This window comes from Ictalurus punctatus, chromosome 4 (assembly GCF_001660625.3).
Source record: "Ictalurus punctatus breed USDA103 chromosome 4, Coco_2.0, whole genome shotgun sequence".
NCBI lineage: Eukaryota > Metazoa > Chordata > Actinopteri > Siluriformes > Ictaluridae > Ictalurus > Ictalurus punctatus.
Genome location: NC_071284.1, coordinates 19,749,689 through 19,776,009, shown reverse-complemented (window position 1 = coordinate 19,776,009; position 26,321 = coordinate 19,749,689). Strand labels below are relative to the sequence as shown.

The window sequence follows — 26,321 nt, the reverse complement described above, 5'->3', positions numbered from 1 at the left end:
CACTTTTATGCTGATGATACCCAAATCTACATTCACTCAAAATCTGGTGAAAACCTTGATGTTTGTTTTCTTTCTGACTGTATTTCTGAGATAAAAACATGGATGAATAATAACTTTCTGTGCTTGAACAGCGGGAAAACCAAAGTTATGCTTATAGGTTCCCGTCATCAAATTCTCAAAGCTGGTCCACTGTCTCTGTTGGTTGATGGCTCTGTTCTAGAGACTCAAAGTAAAATGAGGAACCTTGGAGTAATTTTCAATACCAGCCTTACATTTGATTCTTTTGTTCAGAGCACTGTTAAAGCATCCTTTTTTTTACCTCAGAAATATAGCTAGACTGTGCCCTGTGCTAAACTTCTCTGTGGCTGAAAAGCTTATTAACTCATTTGTTGTCACTCAATTGGATTACTGTAATGCCGTTTTAGCTGGAGTTTCTAAATCCACAAACAACAAATTGCAATATGTTCAAAACTCTTTCTCTCTGTGCTCCTTCCCTTTGGAACTCTCTTCCTCTCGAACTTAGGGAAGCTCAGACCTTTTGGCATTTTTAAAGCTCAACTTAAGATGCACTTTTTTAAACTTGCATTTGACTGTTGATGTCTTCTTTTATTATTATTATTATTATTATTATTATTATTATTAACGTTGTTGAACTTATTAACTTTTATATGTTATATTTTTCTGTGTACTGCTTATTTTGTGTGCAGTGCTTTGAGAAGCTGCTTTAAAGGAGCTTTATAAAATAAAGTTTATTATTATTATTATTATTATTATTATTATTATGTTTAAAATATTGAGAATTGAATTGAATCGTGAATCATGAAGCCAGCATTGTGAATCTAATCATGACTGTAGTGTATGATTACACCCCCTAGTCATTTGTACTGAATGATTGGTAAATTTGTAAGGCCTACTTTTGAACTCAGGCTCACTTGAAAACATTGGTTTGAGGTTAATTATAAGTGACCTGCTGTAGATAGTGTGCTATCATGTCTGAAAGGGATCCTGAGGCTGGGCGTTGAATAACAAGATTGATTGACCGTGTTTCAGGTTTTAAAATGGCAGTATGTTTACAGGTTTGCAGAGAAGGCATAATGACTTCTAGATATACAGATTAAAGAAAACAATTAAATGCAAGTGACTTAAATTCACAAAATGCTGATTTATTTTATATAAGCGAGTAGTTTAAACTGGAAATCTTTATTTAAACCTTTGCTTAGTGCAAAAGTAAATAAACACTAAAACAACAAATAAACATAAGAACAATAAAGATATGTAACTGTTGTTCTGTTGATCTGATGTATTAAAGGTCAGTTCCACAGTTCAGAAGGAAATCAAACCTTCAGAATAAGCCCAGAATCAATCATTGATACAGACTTGAGAATTAGGATCAAGTGTGAACGTTGTTTCCAGAAATATGGACACATTTTTTGTACTTCTTAAAGGTGTATAAAGGCATTGTAAATAAAGGTTACTCATCTTCTTAGTAGAGTTTACCTGTTTGGGGAAAAAAAAAAGTTACCTGTAACTCACTTGCTACCTTCTATCTCTACAGAGGCCATTAACTGCCTGATTAGGGCAATCGAGATTTACACAGATATGGTGAGTCTTTATTTAACTTTAATCAATGCAACTGAACAGTCATCTGTTGTTTCTTTTTCAACATAGCTAAATTATATTGTTTCTGATCTTGTAACTAGATTTAGAATTAGTTTTAGAGATAGAACTCAGTAGTGTTAAATCAGAAACTGAGATAAAGAAAGTTGTTTTTCAAGGTGTTTGATATGAAACTCATCATAATGTTGTTGTATTTACACTTAGATATGTGGCTGAAGTGATGTATTTTTTTTAATACTAATGACATTGCACAATGTAATACACACCGATCAGCCATAACATTAAAACCACCTGCCTAATATTGTGTAGGTCCCCCATGTGCCTACAAAACAGCTCTGACCCATCGTGGCAAGAAATCCACAAGACCTCTGAAGGTGTGCTGTGGTATCTGGCACCAAGACGTTAGTGTTCTGTAAGGTGCGAGGTGAGGCCTCCATGGTTTGGTCTTGTTTTTACAGCACATCCCACAGATACTTGATCAGACTGGGAAAGATCTGGGGAATTTGGGGGCCAAGTCAACACCTTGGACTCTGTCATGTTCCTCAAACCATTCTGGAATAGTTTTTTGCAGTTTGGCAGGGTGCATTATCCTGCTGAAGTAGGCCACTGCCAATAGGGAATACCATTGCCTTGAAGGGATGTTCTTGGTCTGCAAAATGTAGGTACGTGTCAAAATAACATCTTAATGCCAGGACCCAAACTTTCCCAGAGCCTCTGCCAGCTTGCCTTCTTCCCATAGTGCATCCTGGTGCCATCTCTTCCCCAGGTAAGTGACGTCCACTCACCCGGGCATCCACATGATTTAAAAGAAAATTTGATTTCATCAGACCAGGCCACCTTCTTCAGTTGCTGGGCACTCAGACCGGACTGCAGCTATGCAGCCCAATATGCAACAAGCAGCAATGCTCTGTGTTCTGACATCTTTCTCTCATGGACAGCATGAACTTTTTCTGCAATTTGTGCTACAGTAGCTCTTCTGTGGGATCAGACCAGACAAGCTAGCCTCCATGCACATCAATGAGCCCATGACCCTGTCACCGGTTCACTGATTGTCTTTCCTTGGACCACTTTTAATGGGTACTAACCACTGCATACTGGGAACACCTCACAAGACCAGCCATTTTGGAGATGCTCTGATTCAATCGTCTGGCCCTCACAATTTGGCTCTTGTCAGAGTCGCTCAGATCTTTATGCTTGCCTATTTTTCCTGCTTCCAACACATCGTCAAGAACTGACTGTTCACTTGCTCCCACCCCTTGACAGGTGCCTATTGTAATGAGATAATTAATGTTATTCACTTCACCTTTCAGTGTTTTTAAAAAAAAAAAAAAAAAGTTGTGGCTGATCGGTGTATTTATAACATCTAACCATTTCACCACCAGAGGGGCATTCTGTTATATTTTACATTCTGTTCTATACTAGGTTGGTTTTGTTGCCAAAAAGATATTTACATCTAGATGTGTTAAACAACTTAGAACATGGCACCATTTATTTGAACCCAGCCATTTTTTCAAGTGATCAAAAATATTGGAACATGTGACTTGGATGTTTCTTGCTGCACAGGTGTGCCCTGTTAGATTGATTGTTTAAAGAATTAATACCTCTGAATATCTACTCTTGGTTTAAGCCCTAGGTTTTGCATGTGAAGACTGCATTTGTTGTTAAAAAGTATGAACCAACATGAAGACCAGAGAACTTTGGGAGAAAAGCAAACCATTTTGAAGCTGAGAAAAGAGGAAAAATCAATTGGAGCCATTTGTACAAACACTGGGCATAGTCAATACAACAATTTAGAATGTCTTGGAAAAAGAAAGAAACCACTGGCATTCTAACAACAGATTTGCCTAGTTAAACAACAGTAATTGTTGACAGAAATGTTGAGAGCTGTGAAGAAAAACCCAAAAACAACATTTAGTGACATCACCAACGACCTCCACAGGGCAGTGGTGACGGTATCACCATCCATCATTCTGCTTCAATCTGCTCTTGATCCAAAACGTACAAGCTCATCACTCAGGCATGGTGGAGGTGGAGGCTTGGGCTTGCATGTCTGCTTCTGGAATGGGCTCACTAATCTTTATTGATGTAACTCATGATGGTAGCAGCAGAAGGAATTCAGAAGTCAACAAAACAATCTGTCTTCCAATTTACAGAGAAATGCATCCAGTTTAATTGGGAGGAACTTCAACATATAGCAAAAGAATGACCCAAAAAGCACTGCCAACACAACAAAGGCCTTCACAAAAGTGGAAGGTTTTATATTGGCCAGGTCAGTCTTCAGACCTCCTGAAGAGGAGACTGAAGGGAGAAACCCCCTGAAATAAACAGTTGAAAGAGGCTGTGGTAAAGCCTAAAAAAGCATCACAAAACAAAAATGCAACAGTTTTGTTATGCCAGTGGGTCACTGGTTTGCTGCAGATTGCAAGCAAGGGATATGCAACCAAATATTAAGAGTTATTTAATTCTATTTATGTTAAGTGTCTGTTCCATTACTTTTGCTCACCTACAAATTGGGTGGTCTGCCACAAAAGTGCCATGTTCCAAGTTGTTTAACACATCTAGATGTAAATATCAGAAAATGAAAGCTAAAATTCTGATCCATCATCCCATGTTCATCTTTTGATCTGAAAGCATATACATTGTCTTCAGTGTATAGCAAAAACAAATAAATTGGCCTTGTCATTCCAATACTTTCAGAGGAGACTGTATATAAATGTGAACTGTTTTATTCAGAAATCTGTCTTCAATTGTAGGGTCGTTTCACAATTGCAGCAAAGCATCATGTGACCATTGCAGAGATCTATGAAACAGAACTAGTTGACATTGATAAGGTAAGATGTTCTGCTTCAGTATGGGTTCTGTTCATAAGAATGATCTTGTTATGCTCACAGTTTTAGGGGCTAAACCGTACCATAATTGATCTTTTTTCAAAGATCTAAAATATACTTTGCGGGTAATGGGAGGACCCAGGGGCTGGGTAATGTTTTATACATAGTTTTTACAGATATTTTGAGTATGACCGAGTTACAAAAAGCATAGCCTGTTTGATTTAGGATATTTAGTTCATTTTGTTATGCTAATTTTACTTAGTTATAGCTATTGATATATAAAACCAGACTTTCGTTGGACTGGAGCTATGTAATTCCCTCAGTGGTATTAGTGCGTGCACTGAGAGCATTGCAATAATTGCACGTCCCATACTGACCTCTATGGCTAAAAATCTTTTATTCAAGAAATTGTTTGCAGGTATTCCTGCACGATGACAAGCCATGCATCCAAAAGAGCTGTTCTTTATGGCTTGTGTGTAGGTACCAAAGAAAATTGAAAAATGGGAAAAGGGGAAAAAACGAATGAACCTAGTGCCTACCATTTTGCAAACTTTTGTGCACAAAAGTGACATTTTGAATTGTGCCATCGATCCATGGCTTTAAGGAATGTGAGCACAAACTGGCAATAATGAGCCCTGCCCACAAACGACAGCCGAATTAGTTGAGTGTGTCCAACTGTATCAGTGACTGTAGGAGTGAAATTCCTGTTGGCTTAATTAACTTTGTGACTCATATACAATGGGAGTTTATGTTTATAATAACCTGGCAGTTAGTACAGATATTTGTAATATACCAGTACAAGAAAGCACAAATTAGTGCTCCACCCCCTGTGTTCTGGATTCAGTGCACAAGTCCATAAGTCACATAAGGTCTAAAACATGGTATTGCAGAGCCATGGTGGCATGCTGCATTGCTTAATGTTTCTGCAGAATTGCATTGCCCTCATTGTATGCCACAGCCTATTTGAAAACAAGGTCTGTTTTCTACAAATAGCTAAAAAAAAAAAAAAAAAAATTTATTAAATGTGAGATTTTTTTTAATGGGACACAATATACATAGGTGGTCGCCATTGTACGTGGTTGGGGCAGCAAGTCAGTTTTAGATGGGCAGAAATGAAAGACATCAGTAGTTTTTTGGGCTTAAGTGTCATTGTAATTGCCAAAAAAGCATAAACAAACTGAGGAACATTCTCCAATGTTCACAAATGTTTATAAACATCACCTGACATTTTAGTTATCTTTTTCAGGCTATAGCTCACTATGAGCAAGCAGCAGATTACTACAAAGGAGAGGAGTCCACAAGGTTAGCACACGTTTATTTGTGAATCACTATGGCATTTATTGCTGAACCTTACATACACTAGGGCTGGGTGGTACAGCTAAAAAAATGTATCACAATATAATGTTTCATATCATTCGGTATCGATAATTATTGATAAACTTAGATTTTTTTTTTTTAAACAGCAGTTTAAAAAAAGCAATAGGAAAAAAAGGCTTAATTTAATTTACCCTCTTTATTAAGGCAAACAACAAATAATTTTAGTTTTAAGTCAAAAACAAAATAGAATTTAAACAAATATCTTATCTTATTTGAAGATTAAATAAGTATTAAAGAAACTCTTGAACTTGAATAAATAAAATGTTACAGAATGTGTGCAAATGTAAAAGTGTAAACTTAGAACAATCAATGCAAACTTTAAGGGAGAGTCCTGTGACTCCTCATGCTCTGGTTTGTGCTCAGCCTGTTAGCATAGTTAGCCTAGCCTCGTATAAAACTTCCACTTTAACACTTCCGGATAACCCTGTGCTGAGGTCTGCGTCTGACGAGTCAAGCTCCTGCTTTGCGGACACTCACTGTCTTCCCCAGAGCTGACATCTCTGACACAAAACAAGAAGAGCGGTAAAATGTCACATTTCTTCTTTGCCTCTTTTGAGTCACACGCACTGTACATGTGCGGAGCACTGCGCATGTGCACTACAAGTCTCTCGCAGCTTGTTTCTCTACATTTGGCTGGGATGTTTTTTTGCAACGCTTACACAACAGTGTTCTGATGTTGGTCAGATTAAAACAAACCAAAAAAACTGGCGAGCTGACATGTCCTTTTTCCACAATCTCCTCAGCAGGCACTGAATTCATTTTCGCATGTGGTCATGTATTCTAATGTCACATGGCGATGGTGTAACCGAACCCCACAGATACGCAACTTATTGGCTGATTGCTTGTTATTCATAGCACACTCCTTTATCAAGGCACTTGATAGGCGGCTTATGATCCAGGGCTGGCGCACGCTTGAGGGTTGTTCATGCAACCAAACTTCATTTCTGTTGACATTTTATGAAGCATTACACCGAACATTTTTTCTATTGTTACCCAATAAAGGTTTACCGTTGCTAAGTACTGATACCATATATCGCCCAGCCCTAACATACACGTGTGTGTGTGTGTGTAAAAAAAAAAAAGAAAAAAAACAAACCAAGACAAACAAAATATATATTTGTATATATATATATATATATATATATATATATATATATATATATATATATATATATATATATATATATATATATATATATATATATCTCTACAGTATCTCACAAAAGTGAGTAAACCCCTCAGATTTTTGTAAATATTTGATTATAATTTTTCATGTGACAACACTGAAGAAATGACACTTTTCTACAATGTAAAGTAGTGAGTGTACAGCTTGTATAACAGTGTAAATTTGCTGTCCCCTCAAAATAACTCAACACACAGCCATTAATGTCTAAACCGCTGGCAACAAAAGTGAGTACACCCCTAAGTGAAAATGTCCAAATTGGGCCCAGTTAGCCATTTTCCCTCCCCGGTGTCATGTGACTTGTTAGTGTTACAAGGTCTCAGGTGTCATCGCTCTCACACTCCCTCATATTGGTCACTGGAAGTTCAACATGGCACCTCATGGCAAAGAACTCTCTGAGGATCTGAAAAAAAGAATTGTTGCTCTACATAAATATGGCCTAGGCTATAAGAAGATTGCCAAGACCTTGACACTGAGCTGCAGCATGGTGGCCAAGACCATACAGCTGTTTAACAGGACAGGTTCTACTCAGAACAGGCCTTGCCATGGTCGACCAAAGAAGTTGAGTGCATGTGTTCAGCGTCATATCCAGAGGTTGTCTTTGGGAAATAGACGTATGAGTGCTGCCAGCATTGCTGCAGAGGTTGAAGGGGTGGGGGGTCAGCCTGTCAGTGCTCGGACCATACGCCGCACACTGCATCGAATTAGTCTGCATGGCTGTCGTCCTCTTCTAAAGATGATGCACAAGAAAGCCCGCAAACAGTTTGCTGAAGAAAAGCAGACTAAGGACATGGATTACTGGAACCATGTCCTGTGGTCTGATGAGACCAAGATAAACTTATTTGGTTCAGATGGTGTCAAGCGTGTGTGGCGGCAAGCAGGTGAGGAGTACAAAGACAAGTCTGTCTTGCCTACAGTCAAGCATGGTGGAGGGAGTGTCATGGTCTGGGGCTGCATGAGTACTGCCTGCACTGGGGAGCTACAGTTCATTGAGGGAACCATGAATGCCAACATGTACTGTGACATACTGAAGCAGAGTATGATCCCCTCCCTTCGGAGACTGGGCCGCAGGGCAGTATTCCAGCATAATAACGACCCCAAACACACCTCCAAGACTGCCACTGCCTTTCTAAAGAAGGTGAGGGTGAAGGTAACCCTATTTAGTATTTGTGGGGCATCCTCAAATGGAAGGTGGAGGAGCACAAGGTCTCTAACATCCACCAGCTCCGTGATGTCATCATGGAGGAGTGGACGAGGACTCCAGTGGCAACCTTTGAAGCTCTGGTGAACGCCATGCCCAAGAGGGTTAAGGCAGTGCTGGAAAATAATGGTGGCTGCACAAAATATTGACACTTTGGGCCCAATTTGGATATTTTCACTTAGGGGTGTACTCACTTTTGTTGCCAGCGGTTTAGACATTAACGGCTGTGTATTGAGTTATTTTGAGGGGACAGCAAATTTACACTGTGTGTGTGTGTGTGTGTGTGTGTGTGTGTGTATATATATATATATATATATATATATATATATATATATATATATATATATATATATATATATATATAAATATATATATATAAATAATGTGTGTGTGTATATGAACAAAGGACATGATTTCGGATTCTGTCTGGGGTGCTGATTGTGTGATTATGTATTGTTTATTTTATGCTGAGATGAATCGTAATGACTATCAGTGATTCTCTCATAGCTCAGCTAACAAGTGTCTGCTTAAAGTTGCTGCTTATGCAGCTCAGCTGGAGCAGTATCCAAAAGCCATTGAGATATATGAGCAGGTGAGTATACTCTTAGTATTTTTTTTCTTTTTCTTCTCTGTCAGCATGATTGCAAATATGAAAATGTTATAAAATTTAGGTGTGCAAGGTCTTCCGCCGCAGACATAGAACATCAAAACTGTCCTAGCAACACTTCTCGAGCAGAAAATTCCCCTGCATTCCCTTATTTAACTCCAGTGCTGGAATTGTACACTTCTGTGTTTTTGAATGGGGAAGTATATGTAGTAGTCTTTCAAAACTTTAGCCGAGATAGTGAACACTGCAGCAGTAACAACTCTGAATTAGTGCTGGCTGATTTTCATGATTAATTTTGTTAATTTGAATTACTGTTTTAATGCTATTTTCAAATTGTATGTGTGTATATAAGTGTATATACTAGGGATGTCACGATACCAAAAATCTAGTAGTCGGTACCGATACCACCAAAAGTACACGATACTCGATACCACAGTGTGGTAATAAAATAAAAAAGTTAAATTAAAAACTTTCCTGGAGGACATCCTCCTCTGGCTGATACTGGCAAAAAGAGAGAGAGGGGGATTTTTTTTTTTTTATCATCAAACACTGTCTGACAATAACTAATAAAACAGTGGAGGCTACAAGTGCCAAGGTGCACTCCTAAACGCGTGCATGCATACACACACACACACACACACACACCCCCTTATACTCTGAATGCAAGCATTAGTTTAAATTCACTGATATGGTGGCATGCCAAAATGATTTATTAAAACCATTAACATTTCTATAATTATTTGTGACGTTAGGCTACATTTTGCTGACAGGACACAGACTGAGTGGCGATGCATGGAGGCCCATTAGGAGGTAGTTTGTAACATTGCAATGCGTTAGCATCGTTAACAAATAACTGGCTACTGTAAACTTTACATGGAGCATAACGTTAGCTGGTTTCATGGCAACAATGCCAGCTGGCTCAAACAAACACAATATATGGCCCGTCTTTCAGGTGCTTCGTCAAATTCCAGGTGTTTCCTCGCTTTGTTTGAAATGAACGATAGCATCGGTTGCACACTGGCTTCAGAGCATCAATTATATGTTTGTTGTCATCCGCCTCGAATGCGAAGTGTTTCCATATTTGACTTGTACCATCTTTCCTCTCAACGAGTCGGGTCGGAGCTAAACTTATCGCCATCTTCTATATTTTTTCCTGTGTCCTTGTAGGCATTGTTCTTCTTTTTTACCACTTGTGGACTTACTAAAACACTTGCGTGTATATGCTGCCCTCATCAGTTCCAGAAGAATTGCAACCGCGGTACCTTCATCACCAAGTACCTACGCTACTGCAGGAAAACAAGTACTGCCACGTTTTAAGAATGTTGATACCGAAGTATCAGTTCTCGTGACATACACGCAGTGGGGGAAATAAGTATTGAATGCGTCGTCATTTTTTCAGTAAATATATTTCCAATGAGGCTATTCACATGAAATTTTCACCAGACATCAGTATTAACTCAAGAAATCCACATGTACAAAGAAATCCAAACATTAAAGTCCATAAATAAAGTTGTGTAATAAAGTGGAATGCCACAGGAAAAAATTATTGAGACATGCCTTTTCTTTAGTAATGGAGTCTCGTGGGCAGTGGAGAACACTGCCTATTGTTTTCTCTGTGAGAATGGTACCTGCTGCCTCCAAGTGTTTGTGGATCTCTTTCTGAGTGGTCCTTGACTCTTGGGCTACTCTTCTGACTATTCTTCTGACTCCCTGGTCTTGCTACGAGCTCCTGTGCGTGGCCGTTTGATGACGGAGTGATGTTGCTTCCACTTGCGGATAATGGCCCCAGTGGTGCTTACTGGAGGATTCAGAAGTTTTGAAATACGTCTGTATCCGATTCCATCAACATGTTTTGCAGCAATAAGTTTGCGAAGGTCTTGGGAGAGCTCTTTTCTTTTACCCATAATGAGATGTTTCTTGTGCAACACCTGGGTAACGAAAAACCTTTTTATAGACCATCAATTTACCATCAATATTAATTTGCACAGATAGGAGGTATAATTACTTACGGATTTCAGCTGCTTCCTTGCGTTACCTTATTACACTTTATTACATATAACTTTATTTATGGACTTTAATGTTGTGAATTCTTTATATTTCTGGATTTCTTGAGTTAATACTGTTGTCTGGTGAAAATGTGTGTATGTGTGTGTGTGTATGTATATATGTGTATGTATGTATGTATGTATGTATATATGTATGTATATATGTATATATGTGTGTGTGTGTGTGTGTGTGTGTGTGTATATATATATATATACACACACACACACACACACACACATATATATATATATATATATATATATACAGTGAGGGAAAAAAGTATTTGATCCCCTGCTGATTTTGTACGTTTGCCCACTGACAAAGAAATGATCATTCTATAATTTTAATGGTAGATTTATTTGAACAGTGAGAGACAGAATAACAACAAAAAAATCCAGAAAAACGCATATCAAAAATGTTATAAATTGATTTGCATTTTAATGAGGGAAATAAGTATTTGACCCCCTCTGCAAAACATGACTTAGTACTTGGTTTAAAAACCCTTGTTGGCAATCACAGAGGTCAGACGTTTCTTGTAGTTGGCCACCAGGTTTTCACACATCTCAGGAGGGATTTTGTCCCACTCCTCTTTGCAGTTCTTCTCCAAATCATTAAGGTTTCGAGGCTGACGTTTGGCAATTCGAACCTTCAGCTCTCTCCACAGATTTTCTATGGGATTTAGGTCTGGAGACTGCCTAGGTCACTCCAGGACCTTAATGTGCTTCTTCTTGAGCCACTCCTTTGTTGCCTTGGCCGTGTGTTTTGGGTCATTGTCATGCTGGAATACCCATCCACGACCCATTTTCAATGCCCTGTCTGAGGGAAGGAGGTTCTCACCCAAGATTTGACGGTACATGGCCCCGTCCATCGTCCCTTTGATGCGGTGAAGTTGTCCTGTCCCCTTAGCAGAAAAACACCCCCAAAGCATAATGTTTCCACCTCCATGTTTGACGGTGGGGATGGTGTTCCAGGGGTCATAGGCAGCATTCCTCCTCCTCCAAACACGGCGAGTTGAGTTGATGCCAAAGAGCTCCATTTTGGTCTCATCTGACCTCAACACTTTCACCCAGTTGTACTCTGAATCATTCAGATGTTCATTGGCAAACTTCAGACGGGCATGTATATGTGCTTTCTTGAGCAGCGGACCTTGCGCGCGCTGCAGGATTTCAGTCCTTCACGGCGTAGTGTGTTACCAATTGTTTTCTTGGTGACTATGGTCCCAGCTGCCTTGAGATCATTGACAACATCCTCCCGTGTAGTTCTGGGCTGATTCCTCACTGTTCTCATGATCAATGCAACTCCACGAGGTGAGATCTTGCATGGAGCCCCAGGCCGAGGGAGATTGACAGTTCTTTTGTGCTTCTTCCATTTGCGAATAATCGCACCAACTGTTGTCACCTTCTCACCAAGCTGCTTGGCAATGGTCTTGTAGCCCATTCCAGACTTGTGTAGGTCTACAATCTTGTCCCTGACAACCTTGGAGAGCTCTTTGGTCTTGGCCATGGTGGAGAGTTTGGAATCTGATTGATTGATTGCTTCTGTGGACAGGTGTCTTTTATACAGGTAACAAACTGATATTAGGAGCACTCCCTTTAAGAGTGTGCTCCTAATCTCAGCTCGTTACCTGTATAAAAGGCACCTGGGAGCCAGAAATCTTTCTGATTGAGAGGGGGTCAAATAGTTTTTTCCCTCATTAAAATGCAAATTAATTTATAACATTTTTGACATGCGTTTTTCTGGATTTTTTTGTTGTTATTCTGTCTCTCACTGTTCAAATACAACTACCATTAAAATTATAGACTGATCATTTCTTTGTCAGTGGGCAAACGTACAAAATCAGCAGGGGATCAAATACTTTTTTCCCTCACTGTATATATATGTATATGTATGTATATATATATATATATATATATATATATATATATATATATATATATATATATATATATATATATATATATATATATATATACATACATACACACACACACACACACTACCAGTCAAAACTTGGGAGACACTTGACTGAAATTCTCATGATCTTAAACATCATTTGGTCTGAAGGTGTATGATTTAAAAGTTTGAAATCGGTTTAAAAAATATAATTGTATCAACATATTAATTTCTCATATTCATTAATGAACATTTTATTTACAGAAAAATGTTTTTTTTTCATGGATGACTTTGAGCAAAATATTCCGAAAAGCAGCCAATAAGTGTCCAGTATAGGTGGGAACTCATCTAAACTCATCTAAAAAGCATCTCGGGGTGATTCCTCAATTGATTGAGAAAATACCAAGAATACATTCCTGGAAATTCTCTGCAAAGGGAGTATCTGCTTTTTATAATACTAAATTAATTTGATTAATTTTGGATTTTTTATCACAACATAATTCCCAGAGTTCTCTTTGTGATATTCCATAGGTTTGATATCTTTATTAGTATTCTAAAATGTGGAATAAAAATAATTAGTTTAAACTTTTGATTGGTTGTGTGTGTGTGTGTGTGTGTGTGTGTGTGTATGTATATATATGTGTATATATATATATATATATATATATATATATATATATATATATATATATATATATATATACAGTGAGGGAAAAAAGTATTTGATCCCCTGCTGATTTTGTACGTTTGCCCACTGACAAAGAAATGATCAGTCTATAATTTTAATGGTAGATTTATTTGAACACTGAGAGACAGAATAGCAACAAAAAAATCCAGAAAAACGCATGTCAAAAATTTTATAAATTAATTTGCATTTTAATGAGGGAAAAAAGTATTTGACCCCCTCTCAATCAGAAAGATTTCTGGCTCCCAGGTGTCTTTTATACAGGTAACGAGCTGAGATTAGGAGCACACTCTTAAAGGGAGTGCTCCTAATATCAGTTTGTTACCTGTATAAAAGACACCTGTCCACAGAAGCAATCAATCAATCAGATTCCAAACTCTCCACCATGGCCAAGACCAAAGAGCTCTCCAAGGATGTCAGGGACAAGACTATAGACCTACACAAGTCTGGAATGGGCTACAAGACCATTGCCAAGCAGCTTGGTGAGAAGGGGACAACAGTTGGTGCGATTATTCGCAAATGGAAGAAGCACAAAAGAACTGTCGATCTCCCTCGGCCTGGGGCTCCATGCAAGATCTCACCTCGTGGAGTTGCATTGATCATGAGAACAGTGAGGAATCAGCCCAGAACTACACGGGAGGATGTTGTCAATGATCTCAAGGCAGCTGGGACCATAGTCACCAAGAAAACAATTGGTAACACACTACGCCGTGAAGGACTAAATCCTGCAGCCCCCGCAAGGTCCGCTGCTCAAGAAAGCCCATATACATGCCCGTCTGAAGTTTGCCAATGAACATCTGAATGATTCAGAGGACAACTGGGTGAAAGTGTTGTGGTCAGATGAGACCAAAATGGAGCTCTTTGGCATCAACTCAACTCACCGTGTTTTATAGGAGGAGGAATGTTGCCTATGACCCCTGGAACACCATCCCCACTGTCAAACATGGAGGTGGAAACATTATGCTTTGGGGTTTTTTTTCTGCTAAGGGGACAGGACAACTTCACCGCATCAAAGGGACGATGGACGGGGCCATGTACCGTCAAATCTTGGGTGAGAACCTCCTTCCCTCAGACAGGGCATTGAAAATGGGTCATAGATGGGCATTCCAGCATGACAATGACCCAAAACACACGGCCAAGGCACCAAAGGAGTGGCTCAAGAAGAAGCACATTAAGGTCCTGGAGTGACCTAGGCAGTCTCCAGACCTAAATCCCATAGAAAATCTGTGGTGGGAGCTGAAGGTTCGAGTTGCCAAACGTCAGCCTCGAAACCTTAATGACTTGGAGAAGATCTGCAAAGAGGAGTGGGACAAAATCCCTCCTGAGATGTGTGCAAACCTGGTGGCCAACTACAAGAAACGTCTGACCTCTGTGATTGCCAACAAGGGTTTATAAACCAAGTACTAAGTCATGTTTTGCAGAGGGGTCAAATACTTATTTCCCTCATTAAAATGCAAATCAATTTATAACATTTTTCACGTGCGTTTTTCTGGATTTTTTTGTTGTTATTCTGTCTCTCACTGTTCAAATAAATCTACCATTAAAATTATAGACGGATCATTTCTTTGTCAGTGGGCAAACGGACAAAATACTTTTTTCCCTCACTGTAACTCATTTAAAGGTAAGAAGTTTTACTTTGTTTATTTCTGATGATGGTCATAGCCATGTTGATTTGACGTCACTTTGTAAACTGGGAAGGAACACAGATTTGAGAAGAATACCCCAAGTCGACTTCTCAGTTGCAGTGACATTTGATTTCACGAATGTTACGTATCGGGACAGGAGGCGGATGCAGGTGCAGGTCAAAGTCTTTATTAACAGCAGACAAACACCGGAAACGTGGTCTTCACCAGGAAAACAAGAAACTGGTATTGTGGCTTGAAACTAGAGCAGGGCATGAAACCAGGCCGCTTAACATGCTAACGCATTCACTATCGTAATCAAACAAACGGGAACCGCATCAGACGTTTGGTACAAACTATACCAACTATAATACTGCGCGAAGTGCGCAGTCACACGGGGGGTTTAAATAGCAAACCTAATCAAACGAAAACATGGACACCTGGGGCAAATCAGAGACATGATCAAACTTAATTCAATGTCCAAGCGGGAAGCGAACGAAAACAAGAGTCACGTGACCAGTCAGAGGCCGTGCCGCAGTGCCATCTGCTGGCCGTGGCGTAACAATGAAAGACATAGTCCCTATTTACCCTGTTGAGAAAAAGGGTTCACCAAGTTGTGCAAAAATAGTAACAGCTGTAAAATAGTGTAAATAATGTTTTTTTTATAATACCCTTTATTTATCAGAACCATTGTTTGTACTATTTGCTATAGATGGTGCTGTTACTATTTTTCTGAAGTCCATTCTAATAAATAGAACACTTTGTAAATAAATTGTAATTTTTCAACTGCATTATGTAAAAACAAAACGAATCGTAATCAACAATCGTTCATAAAGTTGAAAAAAAATCACACTTTTTTTTTCAATATCGCCAACCCTACTCTCAATCACTGCATTATCCCAAAGTCCACAGATAATTATTAAAGCATTCTCTCATTTCCCACCACTGTACTTGTGAGAGAAAGAAATTTGTGCTGTATGCCAGGATGAACATTTTAAGAGGTAGCACATACATCTGTAGCCAGCATTTCAAAGAATCTGACTGCTCAAAACCACTGAGCATAAACACCTAAAACATGGGTCTGTAACCCTCTCGATTTGAATGGAAAGATGAAACACCTTGTTTTCTTATTTCCCCTACCTCGGCAGGGGCAGTTTTTTCTAACTGTTTTAAGTGTTGCTGTGTGTTTAATAGTTGCTGTAATTTTGTTACCTTCTTGGCCAGGTCATTCTTGTAAAAGAGATTTTATCTCCAAATTTTTTATCCTTGTTAAATAAAGGTTACTGCCAAACAAACACTTGTTTGTTGACTGGCGACAAGGTTTTTGACAAACACAGAGAAGGCAGCAGTGTGTGTGCAGTTCCACCTCCAGATATGTGAGCTAAACTTGATATACATTAAAAAATAATTAGTACCACCATTTGGTTGAATTCTCGAATCTGATTGGTCAGAAGTTGTGAAGGTATACCCCATGGAAATTGTTGGCTTTTTTGACACATTTGGACAAGCAAACATTTGATCATCTTTGAAACGGTGCCTTTTAATAAAGTTGATACATTCTAAGAAAACCACAAGGAAAAATAGCTTTTTCAATCATTTATTCAACAGAAATATCAATATAAATTTTTTATATTCTTCTGTGGAAAAAGTAAGTACCCTCATGGTCTTTGAAGCTAGTATTGCCTCCTTTAGCAGAAATAACTTCTTGTTGGCATTTTGCATAATTGTCCACCAGTCTCTGACATCGTCTTGATGGAATTTTTACCACTCTTCCATGCAATATTCTTTCAGTTGCAAGATGTTTGAGGGTTTTCTTGCATGTACTGCCAGTTTCAAATCCCCCTACAACATTTCGATGGGTTTCAAATCCGGATTTTCTGGTGTGCTTAGGATCATTTATCCTGTTGAAAAGTCCACTTTCGGTTAAACTTTTGGACAGATGGCATCACATTATCTTCAAGCACTCTTTTGATGTGATTCAGAATTCATAGTTGAATCAATGAATGCAAGCTGTCCAGTCCTTGAGAGAGTGAAGCAACCCCAAACCATAACATTTCCACCACTGTGCTTCACAGTAGGCATGAGGTGCTTCTCCTGAAAAGCATGTTTGCTGTTATTGTGGCCAAAGAACTTGGCTTAATTTGTCACGAAATAACGAAGAAACAGGTCACACCTGGCCATGAAATCAGTCAGTTGTCCAATTACTTTTAAGCCTGTGAAACTGGAGGGACTGGCTGTAATGCCTGAATGGTTAATGTAATATTTTTGTTAAAACCCTTGAATTAAAGCTGAAAGTTTACACTACATTCACATATTGATTGTTTTAATCAATTTTAAATCCATTCTGATGCTGTACTGTACAAATTGTTCATTTGTCTGTCCAGAGCACATTATTTCAAAAGGCCTGCTCTTTGCCTGTATGCTTATTGTCAAACTGTAGTCTTGCTCTAATGTTCTTTTTAGACAGCAAAGACTTTTTCCTGGCACACCTGCACGTCAAATTTGTTCAGTCTCTTTCTGATTGTAGATGCATGCACTTTGATACCAACAGTTCAAGACTTACTAACAGATCCTATGATTAAATTTTGGGGTTCTTGGAGACTTATTTTTGCATCAGGTGGTCTGCTCTTGAGCTGAATTTGCTGAGGTGGAGAGTCCTGGACAAAATCTGCACCACCTTTTTAGATGATTTTAGTTACAGTGGAATGATGTATTTTAAATAATTTGGATATCTTTTTAAATCCCTTGCCAGACTCTGAGGCATCCACAAGGCCTTGCAGAACTCTTTAGCTCTTGGCATGATAACACCACACACCTCAATAACAAACCAGACACTAGATATGAGAGGTGTATATATAAGATAGGTTCCACCTGTACTCCCACCTGTACAGGTTCTAATCACTGGCACTCAATCTTGAACACCTGACTCTAATTTTATGGATTTTAAGGTATGATAAATATAGGGGTGTACTTACTTTTTCCATGGGACTGATCTCTCTTTTTTTTTTTTTTTTTTTTAATTTAAATTGTGAAAATTACCAAAGAATACCAATTTTGTCAATTGATACTTTATTAATAGTTTCAAAGAGGATCAAATGTTTGCTTGTCCAAATATGTTCAGAAAACAGTTTCCATGGGGTTTACTTATTTTTTCACATGACTGTATATATACTGTACTGTACAAAAGTCTTGGGCACATGCAAAGAAATGCTGTAGAGCAAAAATGCCTTCAAAAATAATGAAATGAAATGTGTCTACATTAAAAAAAATACTATTATGAGCAGTAAACAGTAATAAATGAATAAAAGACAATATTTGGTGTGATGACACTTTAAAAAAAATTGTACTCTCAGGAATAATTGGTGCGGTTTTATAAGGAAATTAGCTAGTGTGGTTTACTGCACATATTGCAGAACCAGCTACAGTGCTTCTGGAGACTGACTATCACACTTGCTTCTTATATTTGCAGCAAAACTCAGCAGCGTTCATTATTATTTTTTGGCTGAAATGTGGTCTCTTGTGTGATATGCTGCTTTCTTTACTGATGTACACACATTTTTCTGTAACATTTTAATTTTGTGCTGAAAAACTAATGTTTGGAAATCTAAAATGATTTTGTACTGACTCTATTACGTAGAAGTCATTTTACCATAGTTTGCAAAGGTACTCACCAGGGTCTGTAAGGGCCCATTGTCGGGTCCAAAGCCAACCCATTAAGTCCAAGCAACTGTCTGTGGATCTCCACAATCAAACTGTGGCAAGGCATAGATCAGGGCAAGGATATAAAAGATTTTTTAAGGTTTTGAGTGTTCCCAGAACCACAACGGCCTCAATAATTTTGAAATGGAAGAAGCTTGGTTCAGCCTTGAATCTTCCTAGACTTGGCTGTCTGGCCAAAGTGGGCATCTGGGAAAGAAGTGCCTTGGTCAGGGAGGTAAGAAAGAACCCAAGAGTCGCACCAAATGTCCTGTGCAGAGATGGGAGAACCTGTCGGGCAGACAACACTCTCTCTGCAGCATGCCATAATTGAGGTCTTCATTGCAGAGGTGCAAGATGGAAACCACTGTTGAGTAAAAGAGTTTGCTAAACTACATGTAAAGGACTCTGGCAACATGTGGGAAAAGATTCTCTGGTCTGGTGACACGTAAATTGAACTCTTTGGGCAGAACAGCAAACACAGCGTCTGGTGGAAAAACGAGCACTGCATCACCTGACTAATAACATCCCTTTGGTGAAACATGGTGGTGGAAGCATTATGCTATGAGGATGCTTCTAAGTGGCAGGGACAGGGACACTAGTAACAATTGAGGGATAGTTTAATGCAGCCAAATGCAGGAACATTATTTTATTAACCATCTAGGAATTAATCATTTTTTATGCAGTCCCTCAGTTTTCACAGGCTCAAATGTAATTAGACAGACTAACAATATCATAAGTATTAGGATTATTTTTTTATACTTGGATACATATCTTTTGCAATCAATGACTGCCTGCAGTCCGGAACAAATGGACATCATCAAATGCCTCCCTTGAGATCCTTTGCCAGGTCTTTATTGCAGCTGCGTTCAGTTGCTGCTTGTTTTTGCTTGTTCTCCATACTCTTCTCTTCATTCGGGTACAAGTTAATCTTGTATCAGAACTGTGCAGGCTTTTATTATTATTTATTTATTTATTTATTTTTTAAAGCAAAGTCTAATCTGGACTTTTTGTTCTTGAGTGCTACCAGTAGTTTGCATCTTGAGGTAAACCCTCTGTATTTATATTCATGAAGGCGTCTCTTGATTGTAGACTTTGACAATGATACGTGTACCTCTTCCAGAGAGTTTTTGACTTGTGAAGGGGTTTTTTTTCACCAAGGAAAGAATTTTGCGATGATCCACTTTAGTTATCTTCCATGGCCTTCCAGGCCTTTTGGTGTTGCTGAGCTTGCCGGTGCATTCCTTTTTAGAATGTACCAAATTTTTGATTTGGCCTCTCCTAAAGTTTCTGCTATCTCTTTTGTAGGTCTGCTTTGTTTTTGCAGCCTAATGATGGCCTCCTTTGGACAAGTTAAATTTTAAAATTTAAAGCCATGTTGGATAGTGTTAAAATAACATGCTCGTTAAGACGGGACAAAACGGTACTTTATGGCGTGATGTTTTTCATCCTTTGTGAGTCTCCCTGAAAAGTTTGTAATAGTAAACCTGTCAGGGCTGTGTCATGTCAAAATTTGATGGAACTTCAGAACTGGTGGAACATCTGAGATTCTGTCCCAATTTCATCACGTCCCAGTTTCAGGAATGAAAATATTTAAACTACACAGCTACAGAGATTGCATGTGAGAGAATTGATAACAAACCAAACAGGGACTCAAAGTTCAATAGAAATTATGTAATTTTTCTTGCTGAAATGGTTAGGTACTTATTTATTCTCTAATTTGGTTGGAAGCTAGTGAATAATTAGTCAGCCGATTTGTCCTTGTATTGCTACCCAGTTGTGAAGCTGTTTAGCTAGAGAACACAAACTAAGTTCTTGGACAAGAGTCATTGAAGGCAGTCTGCTCACCCTTGTATAATATATTTTTAAATGATAAAATAATTTATCATTCAATCAAATTTTTTGGTACTATGTCGAATCTATCCAGCTCATGCCCAAAAGGACAGGCCAGAGAACAAAATTCACTGCTTAGATGATAAAATGCATAAAGCTCACAGGTTGGGTCAAAAAAAAAAAAATACATACATCGGAAGCCACCAGATATACACTATATAGCCAAAAGTATGTGGGCACCCCTCCTAATTACTGAGTTGGTGTTTCAGCCATACCCATTACTAACAGATAAAATTAAGCACATAACCATGCAATCTCCATAGTTATGCATTGGCAGTAGAGTGGGTTGTACTGATGAGCTCAGTGACTTTAAATGTGTCACTGTCATAGGATGCCACCTTTGCCAAAAGATTTCAGTTAATGAAATTTCTACACTGCTGAATCTGCTCTGGTCAGCTGTAAGAGTAATATTGTGACTGTCTAGGAGCAACAACTGCTCAGCCAAGAAGAGGTAGACTATGCAAACTCACAGAGTTGCAAAGGTTCTTGCACTGCTGAAGACCTGAGACTCAGCCTTCAGAACAAGTGACAAGGTGGTGAGGGCCAAGCTTTCCTGGGCCATCAGAGAGGCAAAGTGTGCACGGGCAGAAAATCCATAGCCACTACAAGGACAGCAGCACATGTGGCAGGACAACCAGTCTAGCTTCAACTACAGGACAACATGACCTGCTTGTGACAGTGATGCCTCCTTTCAGGATGCGCTGAATAACTTGGTTGTTTTAACTCAGTTCGAGGTGCAGAATGTTGTGGGGGCATGGAAGACCACCGTTCCTCCCAGCGACCTGGTGCTATGTTTTACCACGGCTTAGGAATACTCTACACAGAGTCGACCCACAGCTGCTGGACCAGACAACATTCCTGGCAGAGTACTCAGAGAATGTGCAGATCAGCTGATGGATATTCTCAAATCTTCAACATCTCTCTGTGCTGTCATCAGCGTCCTGCCTCACCGACTACCGTCCTGTCACACTCACCCATCTTCATGAAGTGCTGTGAGAGGCTCGTCATGAGGCAATTCAAGACCCTGCTACCCCACTTACTACCCTCTATCTGGCTCTCACCCACCTGAACAAAAAGGACACTTGCATTCGAATACTGGATCCTAGACTTCCTGACTGGTAGACATCAGTCGGTCTAGATTGGGAGCAGCATCTCCAGCACCACCACACTGAGCATTGGGGCCCCCCATGGCTGTGTGCTCAGTCCACTGCTGTTCATTCTGCGGACTTACGAATGTGCAGTAATACACTGCTCAAATCACATAATCGGGTTCAGCGATGACGCAACCGTGGTGAGTCTCATCAGCAAGAACAACGAGGCAGCATACAAAGAGGTGCTGTGCCTGACGAACTGGTGCGAAGCCAACAACCTGTGCCTGAACGTGGGCAAAACACAAGAAATGATTGTTGACTTCAGGAGAGTATGGTACAACCATCCTCCAATGAACATCAACGGAGATCATCAAGAACACCAAATTCCTTGGTGTTTACCTGGCAGAAAACCTCACCTGGTCCCTCAACATCAGCTCCAGCCATCCATCTAACCATAGCCAAGAAAGCCCAGCAGCATCTCTATGTGTAGCAATATCTCTTTGTGTAGGTTAAGAAAAGCCCATCTCCCACCCCCATCCTCATGCACCACAGCCTGGTTTGGAAATTGCAGTGTTTTGGAGCACTAGACCCTGCAGAGATTAGTGAGGACAGTTGAGATCATCAGGGTCTATCTTCTCTCCGTTATAGACATTTACATCTCAACCCCACTAAACACCTTGGGATTAACTGGAACGTTAATTGTGAGACAGGCCTTCTCAACCAACATCAGTGCTTGAATTCACAAATGCTCTTTTAATTGAATGGGCACAAATTCCCACAGACACGCTTATAATTTTTTCCCAGAAGAGAGGAGGATGTTAAAGCCGCAAAGAGGGAGCCAACACAATATTAATGCCCATGGTTTTGGAATGGGATGTCCAAAAAGCTCTCATAGGTGTGATGGTTGGGTGTCCACATACTTTTGGCCATATAGTGGTGTTCTGTTCTCCACATTATATTTTATCTAGCTATCCAGAGTTAGTGTGCTACTCCATGTCAATTCGTCTCAAAAATGCATGTAGCCTCAAGTAAAAAAAAACATTATTATTTTTTTTAAAAACCTACACAGAAACTCACTGTGAGATTACAGTGGAACAGTTTAGAGTTTTTGCCCTCTGATCTGGTACTCAGTAACTGACAGCCATTTTGATGTGCAAAATAAAGTTTTTTATTTTCAAAATGCTTCTATAATAATGAGAAAATGGCAGTAGATAAATGGAGTCTCAACTAAGTTCTCACTAAATATGTAGTGACATGTCACGCTCAGCTATGAGATTAATCTGTATGGTGGAGTAGGGTGCAGAACAATCCACTTTAGACATTTTTGTAGAAAATAAAGCTGCATATTTTCCTCATAAAACTACTTTTGATGTTACAGTTTCTCACACCTTGTCTCTTCTCTGTGTGTGCATGCGCATGCAAACTTTCAGGTTGGAACACAAGCAATGGACAGCACACTATTGAAATACAGTGCTAAGGATTATTTCTTTAAGGCAGCGCTTTGCCACTTCTGTGTTGACATGCTTAATGCCAAGGTTAGATACTTAAGCCTAAAATATCATTTTCTTATTTATTTGATTTATTTTAATTGAATTCTTCCATTTTTTTTCCCCCTAAATCTCTTTTGCTCTATTCCCCAATAGCTGGCTTTGCAGAAGTATGAGGAAATGTTTCCTGCCTTTTCAGACTCACGTGAATGCAAATTGGTCAAGGTGAGGTTTTTGTTATTAAGCCTTTTAATGTTAATATGCTGCAGACTTAATAAGATGTTTTAAATATCTGTAAATAAAGAAACAAAATGAGAAAGATGACAGTGAGGCAATCACTGTTAGCAAGCTAACTAAAAAGACTATGTGGAGAACAAAAGTCACCTGCCTGGTTGCTTCTACTGTATGTATTTTTATAACCTAGACTGGTCGTGTGTGGGCGTGTATTTTTATTATTAAATCTATGTGCGCCGTGTGTTTTTATCTGATCTTATTTTTGGATTTTTCAACTTGTCTTTTTGCAAGCTACCTAATTTTAGCCAGCTAGCTCCCTACCATTGTCTTTGAGTGAAGCTGGATTTCTTTCCAAGTTTGGGGCTTGATAATGCATGACATATTTAAGATGGGGGGAAAAGCATGTAAAAGTATGTGTGAATATAAAAGTTATACTTTTACAGGGGAAAGAACAAAATATTTGCTGTCGATAGAAACTCACACTTCCTCTTACTCACACAGAAACTGTTGGATGCATATGAGGAACAGAATGTTGACATGTATACTGACTCAGTAAGTAAACACATTTTATAAAATCTTCTGCAGCTTGCGTGAGTAGCTGTTTAGGTCAAATTATTCTTAATAGTGTAATCAACTCAAGCATTATTAGAAACCTTCATAAAAAAATAGACTGCATACAATGAGCATACAGTGATGAAATAAGTATTTGGACAGTATTTGTTTTTTCAGTATTTCTCTTTCTTTTCCCCTGACTACCCTTTTTAGGTGAAGGAGTATGATATAATCTCACGACTGGATCAGTGGCTTACCACTATCTTGCTGCGCATCAAGAAAACCATACAAGAGGATGAGAGTGACCTTCGTTAACAACCTTATTCTTTGCCCCAACTCTTCTTCAATTCTTATACATTGACCTTCCCCTTGTTTTTCTTTTTATCGTCTAAACAGCAGTGCAGTGACTTCCTTCTTAAGTGCTTTTTCTCAGATTCCATTCATATTTGCAGCTCAGACATGGATAATAGGCTGCATTCAGACACTGAAGAACACTAAGAAATAGCTTGTTGTTTAGACAAGCAGAGGTTTGAAGAGTGCCTTAGAACTAAAACTAACCGCAGTATAATGGACAGTCCTTGCTTAAGGACAATAGATGCTGTGGATTCATGCTTTGTGCCCACTTTTATTACTATGCACAAAATGCCTCCCCTCAGACCACTACCGCTCCGCCTAGTTTATGCTATCTTATGATATCTTGGTCAGTTTGAGCTATCTTATCAGTTGTGTTACTTGCATAAGTGCTGATACTATGAATTCACTGCAGTAACTTTTTACTGCTTAATTCTTCATGGCCTTCCTTGTGTATGTGGGTTATTTTTCTTTCCTTGCTTTTGTATTTTAAACAGTGATGACCATTGAAAAACACATTTCACTGGTTAGTTCTATTAATAAAGCTCAAAATTTGGTAAAAGTAACTATATTATTGAACTGTACACATAAAAAAAGTTCATTGCATATTAAAAATATAGTTTAATGAGTTCTTGTTTATCAAGTTTGTATGCTGTCCTACCCATGCAGAATGGTGAATTTCTGTAATAATACTCCGGTTTTAAGATAAATATTGATGGTTAATTCCAGCAATGGGGTTCTCAGTACTTGTGCGGGACAAAGCTTTTGAAACTAGTACAGTAATGTACTAGTACACTTGTACAGTGGTTTTACAACACAGATTTTGGCTGTCAATTTATGAGCACAAAACAGTAGATAGTTGGTAAAACATCGCCTGTTCGTGGCTGACGGGAGTAGACCCTGATGTGATCCTCTGCTGTTGTAGCCCATCCACCTCAAAGTTGGAGATGCTGTTCTGCTTACCACAGTTGTAAATTTGTACCACAGTTGTACCTCAGAGTGACTGGTTTACTGTAGATTTCCTGTCAGTCAAAGTCAAAACTCTCATCAGCAAGGATTTTCTTCACACAGAACTGCCACATACTGCATGTTTTTGTTTTACTTACCATTTTGTGTAAATTCTAGAATCACCAACAATCATGCCACAGTCAAAGTCACTGAGATCAAATATTTCCCTATTCTATTTGATGTGAACATTAACTGAATCTTTCAACCTGTATCTGTATGATTTTATGCATTATTCTGCTGCTACATGATTGGCTGATTGGATAATCACAGTGAGTGTGTACAAGTGTTCCTAATAAAGTGGCCAATGACTGTGTATATGTGTGTGTATATAATATATATAATACACAAATATATACACGTACATATATACACGTACATATATATTTATGTATGTATGTGTGTGTATATATAATGTATGTGTATTTATATATATATATTTGTGTGTATATTTTTTATTATATATATATATATATATATATACAGTATCTCACAAAAGTGAGTACACCCCTCACATTTTTGTAAATATTTGATTATATCATTTAATGTGACAACACTGAAGAAATGACACTTTGCTACAATGTAAAGTAGTGAGTGTACAGCTTGTGTAACAGTGTAAATTTGCTGTCCCCTCAAAATAACTCAACACGCAGCCATTAATGTCTAAACCACTGGCAACAAAAGTGAGTATACCCCTAAGTGAAAATGTCCAAATTGGACCCAAAGTGTCAATATTTTGTGTGGCTACCATTATTTTCTAGCACTGCCTTAACCCTCTTGGGCATGGAGTTCACCAGAGCTTCGCAGGTTGCCACTGTCGTCCTGCATGACGACATCACAGAGCTGGTGGATGTTGGAGACCTTGTGCTCCTCCACCTTCCCTTTGAGGATGCCCCACAGATGCCCAATAGGGTTTAGGTCTGGAGACATGCTTGGCCAGTCCATCATCTTCA

The 26,321-nt window shown here is 38.8% G+C and overlaps 1 protein-coding gene across 5 annotated transcripts in view; it reads left to right on the top strand.

Moving 5' to 3' along the window:
- Window positions 1-25,684, top strand: part of napab (N-ethylmaleimide-sensitive factor attachment protein, alpha b) — a 45,867-nt gene extending 20,183 nt beyond the window's left edge. For 3 of the 5 annotated variants that reach the window (XM_053678030.1, XM_017466323.3, XM_017466324.3), the window contains 8 exons: window positions 1,556-1,602; window positions 4,371-4,448; window positions 5,692-5,747; window positions 8,714-8,798; window positions 23,170-23,274; window positions 23,383-23,451; window positions 23,962-24,012; window positions 24,226-25,684. In XM_053678030.1, the coding sequence (XP_053534005.1) occupies window positions 1,556-1,602; window positions 4,371-4,448; window positions 5,692-5,747; window positions 8,714-8,798; window positions 23,170-23,274; window positions 23,383-23,451; window positions 23,962-24,012; window positions 24,226-24,327 (593 nt within the window). In that variant the 3' untranslated portion in view covers window positions 24,328-25,684. Of the gene's footprint in view, window positions 1-1,555; window positions 1,603-4,370; window positions 4,449-5,691; window positions 5,748-8,713; window positions 8,799-9,980; window positions 10,114-13,016; window positions 13,343-23,169; window positions 23,275-23,382; window positions 23,452-23,961; window positions 24,013-24,225 lie in introns of those variants that run through there. The other 2 variants (XR_008393891.1, XM_017466326.3) reach the window with 2 other exon arrangements.
- Window positions 25,685-26,321: the final 637 nt, after the last annotated feature.